This window comes from Gracilinanus agilis, chromosome 3 (assembly GCF_016433145.1).
Source record: "Gracilinanus agilis isolate LMUSP501 chromosome 3, AgileGrace, whole genome shotgun sequence".
Classification (NCBI taxonomy): domain Eukaryota; kingdom Metazoa; phylum Chordata; class Mammalia; order Didelphimorphia; family Didelphidae; genus Gracilinanus; species Gracilinanus agilis.
Genome location: NC_058132.1, coordinates 99,934,243 through 99,945,286, shown reverse-complemented (window position 1 = coordinate 99,945,286; position 11,044 = coordinate 99,934,243). Strand labels below are relative to the sequence as shown.

The following is an 11,044-nucleotide window of genomic DNA, read 5'->3' as shown; positions in this document are numbered from 1 at the left end:
ATCCACATTTATCTATCTATCTAAAGATACATATATATAGGGAAGGGGGGGTTATTCATTCAAATCACCTAAAATTAGAGAGTCATTGATTATATTTCTTTTATTGGACATTTACATATATATATTTATATTTATATTTTATTGGACATTATATATAATAAACATTAAAAGATTTCTTTCCTAAGACAGAAGAGCCCCAAGGGCTAGGCAATCTCATTTAAAAAAAAGTGTTTTTACTATTAAACTATGAAAACTTGGCAACTAGTCCTGCCTTCTCTCCCCTCTGTAGCCCTGATCATACCAGTCTCATGCCTGCAACAGACACTTGGTTGGCAGGTCTGCCCACTTAGCCCTTCTTCTTTCAGTCCAATCAGGTGTGAGCCTTCATTAGATAATATCTGTTCTCTCTACCTATAAATGATTCCTCCCTGCCCAATGGCCCAACAGAGATTACTTATTACATTCTAACTCATAGTTGTGTGTGTGTGGAGGGGTGTGAGAATCTCTCATTGGACAGTAAACTCCCCAAGCATAGATGCCATATTGTTTTTCATCATTATATTTCCCCCATGTTAAGAGATAGTTGACTGTACACAAGTAGGTGCTTAATAAATATTTATTGAATTGAATTTGAGTTTCTAAAGCCCCATCTCAACAGCTGGTTTATTTCTTGTTAGGAACTTTGCTTTAGATTAAACTATACTGCCATCAAGTGGACAATGTTTCTGCCAGGTGATTGGCTAAGCTGGTAAAAGGAAGAGCTAAATGTGTTTTAGTAATCACTTAGGGGGTGCAATGAATAGAGTGCTGTGCCTGGATTAGGAAGACTCATCTTCCTGAGTTCAAAACCATCCTCAGAAACTGATTTAGCTGTGTGACCCTAGATAAGTCACTTAACCCTGTGTGCCTCAGTTTCCTCATCTATAAAATGGCCGGGAAAAGGAAATGAAAAGCCACGCCAGTATCTTTGCCAGGAAAATGCTAAATGGGCCCCCAAAGAGTAACTGAATAACAATCACAACTATCTTTCTTTTACTAAGAATGCCTGAATTTAAATATTGGCCAGTACAAATAATTAGTATAATTTACTGGATTGGTACATAACTATAGAGAAAAAATATAAACAGCTGGGTACAAATAGGTGCCATCCTCACTATTCCTTAAATATTATCAATCACCATTTACTTTCATACTGTTTTTCATCACTCTAAAGTTGAATGCTCCCTCCAACTCATTCTGATGATCTTAATGGAGCCCTCTTAGGGAGGAGAGATGGCCCCTTAGAGCCTTAGTGCTTTGGCAGCTTCAACAGGTGGTGGATGAACTTTTGGTAATCTCTCTCTGACAGCTATGAGTCAAAATGCTCTCACAGCTTCTCAGCATTTCTTGTGATAGTATCATTCCCTTATGGAATTCTGCCACTTCTCTACTCACATATAAACAATGAAGCGAGTACTTAGAGGTTTCTCTTTTCTGGGAGGAACACCCTTTTCCAAAATCATTCTGTGAAAGAGGCCAGAAGGGAACAAAAGACGAGGGGGAAAAAAGAGAGAAAGAGAGAAAGAGACTAGAAGAAACAGAAGAAGGAGGAAAAAGTCACCTAATATATCTGTTTCCCCAATAAAATCCTGAATTATTTTTTTCCATTTAAGGCAAGCATTTCCTTTCTTTGAAGGAAACAGTGCCCTGCACGCAGCGGACACTTAAACGTTTGTTAATTTAGGCTGGTAGATGGATCACAACCTCACAGACCATCTAATCCAAGCCCCTCATTTTTACAGATGACAAACACAGAAACCAGAGATTTTATGTACTTCGCACAAGGTCACATAAGGAAGTAAATATCAGAGCAGAGATTTCAATCCAATCCTCTGACTCAAATTCAAGGTCCTTGTCATGATAAGAGCACACTGCCTTGGCAACACACTGACCCATTTACTACTTAAGGAAAGGAGGGAGGTAAAGAGAAAATCTAAACTGCAAAATGCCAGAAAACAATTGTCAAAAATTGTTTTTATGTGTAATTGAAAAAGATTGAATAAATAGAATATTCATTCTATCTCTATGATTTTTTAAATGCTCACAGAATGACCAACAATTTCCTAAATTTCCATCACGATTTCCAGAAAAGCTCAGGCTTGGAACCTTGAAATGAGTACATTTATGGACAGGACAGCTCTATTTGAAATTCACATCTTACAAGTCCTTGGACTTCACCAGCCTGTTCCATTTTCCAAAAAAATTCTAAAATCCACTTAACGTTGGTGATTGGAGGGCCCCTTGTCATTTTGAATTTCTACTTATTTTGGTCTACATTATAGTTATTATAATCTTAACAAAGTTTCATTATTTTATTTCTCTACATTTCAGTTTATCCATCTGAAACTTGGGCTACACAGACAATTCTAAAATCTGTGACAATGATTATTGCTCCTCTACAGTCTCATCACAAGTCACAAGACATATCCCAGCTCCCCCTGTTTTGAATAACAACAGCCACTCAGTGTCTTTAGGATTTCTTTGCAATAACCCTAAGGCAGTTGGTATAAATATCCCTAACCCTGTTTTATGGAGGAAACTGAGGTTTGTTAAGGTTAAATGAGTTGTCCAGCATCACAGAGTCATTATGTGCTGGGAACAGGGCTTGAACTACCTATTAAGTACACCATGAAAGCTCTCAAATGCGAGCATTACTATTTCTGTTTTATGGAGAGTAAAACTGAAGTGCAAGGAAATCAAGCCTTGGGTTCCATGGCTAACACATGCCATGGCCAAGTCTTGAGGTTATTTCTTAGTTATCTTGTAGACAGCTTGCATGCACATAGGTGTTTGCTTGTTGTCACTCTGATTAGAATGTAATCTCCTTCATGTGCAGATCAAAGCATACTATCTTTCACATTAGTTTATTTATGGTTTTATTGGGGGGTTTTGTTTTCATATGAGTAATTCTATTTTTTCTTTTTAAAATATTTTTCCATGGTTACATGATTCATGTTTTCTCCCTCTCCCCAATCAGATCTGACAAGCAATTCTACTGGGTTATATGTGTTATCACTTGATACCTATTTCCATATTATTCATTTTTGTAATAATCTTTTAAAACAAAAACCTCCTCAATCCTATACCCATATAAACAAGTAATAAATCATATATTTTTCTTCTGCATTTCTTCTCCCACAGTTCTTTCTCTGGATGTGGATAGTGTTCTTTCTCCTAAGTCCCACTGAATTGTCCTGGATCATTGCATTGCTGCTAGTAGAGAAGTCAATTACATTTGATCATCCCACAGTGTTTCAGTTATTGTGTACAATGTTCTCCTGGTTCTGCCCTATATGAGTAATTCTTTTACAACAAAGACCAATATGGAAGTGTGATTTGTATAATAATACAAGTATAATCCAGTTCAAATTGCTTACCATCTCTGAGAGGGGGGAGGGAAAGAAAGGGAGAAGGAAGACAATTTGGATCTTATAATTTTGGAAAATATACATTGAAAATTGTTATTATATGTAATTGGGAAAATAAAATATCTTTGAATGAAAAAAAGAAGAAATGGAAAAAAAAATGAATGTAAACCCCTTGAGGGCAGTGACTATCTTTTTGCCTCTTATTGTATCCCCAGAAATTAGCACAGTGCCTGGCATATAACAGGCATTTAATATATGCTTATTGACTGACTGACTGATCCCAATGTCCAGTCTACCAAGCTGCCTTTCCTTAACGTTTCCTTGCTAACTACTTTACAAACATGACCTTATTTTATCCTCAAAATAAATCTGGCCCAGAGAGGTTAGGAGACTCGTCACAGCAAAAGAATCCCGATTAGAACCACTGAGTCCAAATCCAGCAAGCTTTCCCATCCACCCAAGCTGCCTCTCAAATATCTGACCAACATTCAAACTCTGTGCAGGGCAGAACCAAGCAAGTTTATTGGGCTGTTCACTCTACTTCCTGCTCATTCACTAGTCTGGTCTGCCTCCACAGCAGATTCCTTCATGGGTATCTTCCTCAGCTCTGACCACCTCATTACCTTCCAACTCCTCTTTTTCTTTTGCCTTTCTCTATTGGGATGTAAGCTCCTTAACAGTAGAGACTGTCTTATTTCCTTGTTTTTGTGTCCTCTCCCCTCTCCTAATGCTTGGAACATAATAACAGTTTAAAAGATTATCTATCCATCTCTACACCCAGTCATCCACCCATCCATCCATCCATCCATCCATCTATCTATCTATCTATTCATCATCTATCCTTCATTTGTATCTAGCCATTTATCTATCCATTCACTTGTTTACCTATCCATCTATCCATCCATCATTTTATTATCCATCTATTCATCATCTATCTATCCCTCATTTATCTATCCATTCATTCATCCATCCATCCATCCATCCATCCATCTATCTACCTCCCTCCCTCCATAGGACTTCTTCAGAAAATGAGCCTAGGCACAGACAATGTCAGCAGACCACCTTACCTTCTGCCACAAGGAATCCCGGGTAGTCAGAGATGAGCAGGCAGCCACAAACCAGCAGTTTCCCACCTGGCCCTGGTGCAAGTCATGAGAACTGATGCCATCCACAAAGAGGTGAGGGTCCTCACAGATGTCCTATATGAAACAATAGAAAAGTAAGGAACATTAGAGAATGGGGGGGGGAATTGTGACTCCCAACCTGTAAAAAAAATTGCAATGACCCATTTCTAGAGCAATCATGTGAAAAACAGAGATATAGAACACATAAACCAGGACACTCAGCAGCAGTGAGGCTGACTGCCAAAACCTATTATCTCTAGTCTTGATCTTTCCCTCAAGCTCTAGTTGTTCATTTCTTATTATCTCCTGCTTAATTCCACCTGCATATTCTACCCACCATCTCACAACTGTCCAAAACAGAAATCATCTTTCCCTCAAAATATACTCATCTTCCTCACATCTCCATCTGGGCCGGTGGTACCGCTATTCTCCCAGTCACCCAGGCTTAGAGCCTTACAGTTATCACTGTTTTTCCCCTTTCTCTTCCACTCACAGTCAATTACTAAATCTCGCAACTTCTACAGTGTCACTCTAGTTCCTTCCTTTTTGTTCCCACTGCCACTATCCCACAGCAGGTTCTAGTCATCACATATCTAGACTATGTCCTTGCCTCCAATCTCTAATCCATCCTTCACACAATGCCTGAATCATCTTCTCAAAAAACAGGTATGACCTTGTCACTTCCCTGCTTAAGAGCTTCCCCTGGCTTCCTACCACCTACAGCGGTGATGGCAAACCTACTGACACGCGTAGCCATTTTCGATGACACGGGGCTGCATACTGAGGATGAAACATTTGCTGCAGTGTAGTGTAGATATTCTGTGCACTACAGATAATGATTCTACCTATATTAATTTACCTATTTTGGTTTATTAAAAACAGTTATATATTACAATTATACATTTTTGTTATTTAAACTATAAATATTGTGAAATTATTTTTCTTGAAGTGACACACCACCCGAGTTATGCTCGTTTTTTGGGTAAATTTTGACACACCAACCTCAAAAGGTTGCCCATCACTGGCCTAGAGTATAAAGAAAAGACTCCAAAGACAAGAAATAAAAATCAATGACAATCAGGATTCCACATATCTTCCCTGGTTTCTCAACTTACCCTATGTAGCCAGACTCTTTCTTGATTATTGGCCAAACATGTGAGATACTATAAATTAACAACTGACTTAATAATAATTGCAATTAATTGTATCATTCTGGGGGGCAGCTAGATGGCTCAGTGGATTGAAAGCAAAGCCTAGAGACAGGAGGTCCTGGGTTCAAATCTGGCTTCAGACACTTCCTAACTGTACAGCCCTGGGCAAGTCATTTAACCCCCACTGCCTAGCCCAGGAGTGGGCACCATATGGCTTTTGAGCCATATCTGGCTCCACCTCTGACTGGCCAGTCCAGGCAGAGCCCCAGGATGTGCCCCAGGGGGCCCTTCAGCCCCTGCCCCATATTCCAGCACCTTCCGCCTCCATCCTCCTTCTTCTGCAGGTGTTTATGGCTCTCACGGCCAAAAAGGTTGCCGACCATTGCCTTTACTGCTCTTCTGCTTTGGAACCAATACATAGTGTCAATTCTAAGATGAAAGGATTGAGTTTTTAAGAATTATAAATTAATGGATTGATTAAAAATCACTGCAATTCACTGTAATAATATATATTTATTAAGTCTCTATTGTGTGCCTGTTGATGGAGTAAAACAAAGTTTAGAAAAGACATAGTTCCTACCCTCAATGAGCTTTTAACCTAGCATGGAATCAGCCTATCAAGATTCTAGGTCTACTTTTTTGTTGTGTTTCTTAAAGCTTGGTGTAATCTCAATGAAGATTGGGGGCGGGGGGACAGGAATTTGAGACTCAATATTCTTTGGAAAATGTCAGAAACTTGGGGGGAGGAGGACAAATTTTTAAAAAGTTAAGTATCCCAAAAAAATAAATAAAAACAAAAAACTAAAAGTTTGGTATGAAATCACTACAAAGGTCTATGCACAGGCTACATATTCCTATGCTGAATGACTATGGGAGCCTTAAGGTCAAACTATCAAGGCTTGTATAACTTTTTATTAAAAACTATCAATTAATATTTTTCACTTTTCTCTGAATATTTTTGAAGAAGGCTGCTGAGAATCACTGGCTCTGTTTTGTTGCATACCTCCATTTATCTTGTCTGCTTGATATACCTCCATTAATCTCCCAACTTTGTGTATTTTCATTTATCTTATCTATTTGGTACTATTCTCATTTGATATTTTTTGTTTCCTCAAAGAAAAAGAGTCTATTCAGCCCAGTGCAGTTTGGAGAGATGCTGCCTCCCTTTATAGCTGTAAGTAATAAAGCTATGCCTTGATTAAGTAGAAATTACAGTGCTCTGGGTAAATTTTTCAACAGTAGTAGCAAGTTGGCTATTTTCACATAGTACTTCATATCTCTTGAATGCACTTACCATGCAAAATCAGGTATTAAAGTTGTGTATGTCTCCCAACTACCTTACTAGGCAGAGCTAAGAGGGCAGGGACTGAATCTTATCAAAATTTGGTCTCTCCCCAACAGTGCTTAATTAATGCTAATAAATCAGAAAGCAAGAGGCAGTGGTATGTTATATATGGAAAGAGAACTGAAATTTAGAGACAGTAAACCTGCATTAAATCTTATCTCTGCCTCCTGGATGATATTTAAGAATGAAAGGACAAGACTGGATAAGGATAGCTGAGGTATAACATGTTACACACATTATCTCACTTGATCTTCTTCGCAGGACTAGGTTTTATCAGTTGTCTGTTTTCCAGAGAAGGAAACTGAGGATTAGAGTTTAAGTGATTTGCCCACAGTCATACAGCAAGTAAAGTGTTTGTTGTTCAATCATTTTTCAGTTGTGTCTGACTTTTGGTGACCCCATTTGGAATTTGAGAGCTGTTTTCATCCTCATTGTACACTTGAAGAAACTGAGTTAAAGGTTAAATGTGACTTTCCCAAGGGTCACACAGCTAAGAAATGTACTAAGTCTGGGTAAGATTTAAATTAATGTCTAATAATTCCAAGTATTAATTTTATAAAGTTTATTAATAATCACTTGAAGTAAAAGGAAACAGAAGTATAAAAACCTAGTTATCTAACAGAAATAAGACCACGTGAGTAAGTTCTCCTACCTGCTCACCACCTCACACCACCTCCACCAAATGGGATCACAGGAAGAGAGAGTGAGAGGCGGGACTACCCAAAATTTATATCATCTCTACGTCAGCATCTAATGTGAGAAGGAACGTGGGATGCTGGGAAGAGTAGTTCTGTGGTTCAAAGTTTAATTACACATCTGTATTCCAAAGAGATCATAAAAAAGGGGAAAGGACCTACTTGTACAAAAATATTTATAGAAACTCTTGTGGTGGCAAAGAAATGGAAACTGAGGGGATGGCTATCAATTGAGGTTTGACTGAACAAACTGTGGTATAGGATGGTGATGGAATACTGTTGTGCTATAAGAAATGATGAGCAAGATGATTTCAGAAAAAAAAACTGGAAAGATCTAAATGAACTAATGCAAAGTGAAATGTGCAGAACCAGAACAATGTACACAATAAGAGCAATATTGTATGATGATCAACTGTGAAAGACTTAGCTACTCTCAGCAACACAGTGATCTAGGACAATTCTAAAGGACTTATGATGGAAAATGCTATCCACCTCCAGAGAAAGAACTGGTGGAGTCAGAGGCATATCAAAGCATAGTATTTCTCACATTAGTTTATTTATGGTTTTATATGAGAATTCTCACAACAATGACCAATATGGAAGTATGTTTTGTATAATTATGCCTGTAAAACGCAGATCAAATTGCTTACTATCTCTGGGAGTGGGGAGGGAAGAATGGAAAGAGAGCATTTGGATCCTATAATTTTGAAAAACATGTTGGAAATTGTTATGGCATGTAATTGAGAAAATAAAATATCTTTGAAAATTAAAAAAAAAAGGTACATAGCAAAACAGGAGATAAAGTATGCCCATCAAGGACATCCATCCCACAGAAACCCAGGCATGGCCATGGACTAAACAAAGGTACTAGGCAAGGTCAAATATTCTAGACACAGCAGCTCCCAGCTGATAAGAGGCTAACCCCAACAGCACAGACAGGACTTTTATTCGCAGAAGTTATATGAAGCTGTCTCTATTCTGAGCAAAATCCAAATGAGCCAGCCCAGATAGGATCTACTGAAAGAGTAAAACAACAACTCAATATCTTCTCTATTTCTGCCATCCTGTGAAGGCTTACTCGAATCATGTATAAAATGTATGTACTAAGAAAAAGGCACAGAAAGAATCTTTGCTAAGAGTTTTATCTTCAAGATAAATGGGAAATTAACACAAATATAGTTAGTTTAGTTTTCTGTTGTTAAAAGCTTAAAATTGCAATAATTTTGGGATAGTCTATATAGAAAAAAACCCCATTTTTTCATGGATGAGGAGTCAAAGGATAGGAAGAAACAGTTATCAAAAGATGAAGTACAGACAATAATAACATGAAAGACTGCTGAAAGGCACTAATAATAAGAGAAAAAAACTCCAAGATTTTACCTCACGACTAGCAAGTTAAAAAAAAATGGCAAAACACAGTGGTAAGTGCTAGAAGGATTCTGGGAAGACAGAAAAGCTAATACACTATTATTGGCAAAGATATAAATTGGTCTGATAATTCTGGTGGAAATGTTGGAATTATGCTAATTAAGTGACTAAAGTACCCCATGCACATATCTTTTGGCTCAGAGATCCCACTATTACCTCCAGGATGAAATATAACCAGCATTTAATGCTCTTCATGACTTGGCCCCTTCTTGCTTTTCCAACCGTCTAGCCATACCATCCTACTTGTTCTTCCTTGAACACAACATTCCATCTCTTGTCTCTGTGATTTAATACTGGCTGTTTCCCATACCATGAAGAATCTCCCTCTCAATCTGACTCTCATGAATCTCTGGCTTCCTTTAAGACTCAGTACAAGTATCGCATTCTCTAAGAGGTCTTTCCTGTCCTTCCTCTCTAAGACTACCTTCCATGAACTCTGCATTTACTTTATCTGTTCTGATTCAAAGTTGTTTCCCACATTAGAATGTGAACATCTTGATTTTTCCTTGTATTCTCCAAGCTTAGCAGTGCTTAATCAATTCTGGCTGACCATATATGGGACTGATGTTTAGCCTGCAGACAAAAAAGCTGTCTTCAAGTGTTTGAATTTATCTCGTCTGTTCTGATTTATAGATGTCATCTCCTCCATGAGGATCTAAGCTTCTGACTTTTTTCTCTGTATCCTCAGAGCTTAACACAGTGCTTGGCACATAGTAAATGCTTAATAAAATCTAGTTGATTGATTGAAGAGACTAGTAAAGTTTAGCCTGGGATTGAACAGATTTAGAGGAGTCTAGACGTTTGTTAGCAAATGTTTGAACTGTCATGTGAAAGGAGGATCAATCTTATTCTTCTCTAACCTAGAGGTCAGAACTAGGAGCAATGGATGGGAGAAATGCCAAGATGCCAATTTTAGGCTTCATGTCAGGAAAAATTTCATGGATACTTAGAGTTGTCTCAGTAGTGCAGTGGAATTGAAAGCCAGGCTTAGAGATGGGAGGTCCTGGGTTCAAATCTGACCTTAGATACTTCCTCCCAATGTAACCTTGGGCAAGTCACTTGACCCCCATCAGTTAGCCCTTACTACTCTTTGGCCTCGGAACCAATATACAAAGACAGAAGGTAAAGGTTTAAAAAAATAAAGCAGAATGGGCTGCTTTCAGGAACAGTGGTGTCCCCTTTATTTGGGATCTTTGAGCAAAGGCTAGAAAGACTACTTGTCAAGTAATATTGCAGAGAAAATTCTTGCTAAGGTCTGGACTGCATGATCACTAGCGTTTCTTTCTTTAAGAGGTTTGTGTGAACCTTGGTGGTTCAAGGGCCTGGACAAAGCCCACCTCCCCACCTCCCAGGCAAGTTACTTGATGATAAGGCAGTGACATGAGTTTCATTCTTGTCTTCTGTGTGTCCCTGTGCATTGTGACCCTGGAATAGGAGTTCACACTCTATAAGCCCCAATTTCCTTCTCAGGAAAATAGAAATAATATATCTACTTAAACTATTGTGAGGAAAGAGCCTGGTGAACCTCAAAGCACAATAGAAAAATTAGTTCTTATTTTCTTATTCTTGTAAGCTAATTATGTAAAATGATTCGCTGGGGAGACTAGGCATATAAATCTGGGAAATTTCAATATGCTCATCTCCCAATAGAATCACAGGGAGGATTGTGTAAATAGAATCTGCTCCTCTCCCCCCAGCTCGTCCCACCTTGCTGAGCTGCATGGCTGGATGTCACGGGAATGCTCCAAACAGAGGTCACGGGTGAAGAGCCCCAGGAACATGACCCAGAACTAAAGGTTATGGATCTGGTTCAAGAGAAAAGATAAAGGTGTGGTGTGAGACACACCCACTTTCTCTATGCCCTTAGACAGCAGTGGAGGGAGAGTGAGAGAGA

At 38.5% G+C, this 11,044-nt stretch overlaps 1 protein-coding gene across 1 annotated transcript in view; it reads right to left on the bottom strand.

The window, feature by feature from the left end:
- CAPN5 (calpain 5) overlaps window positions 1-11,044 on the bottom strand; it is a 176,941-nt gene that overhangs the window by 64,419 nt on the left and 101,478 nt on the right. The window contains exon 3 of the mRNA XM_044668164.1: window positions 4,475-4,606. Coding sequence (XP_044524099.1) covers window positions 4,475-4,606 — 132 coding nt within the window. The remainder of the gene's footprint in view (window positions 1-4,474; window positions 4,607-11,044) is intronic.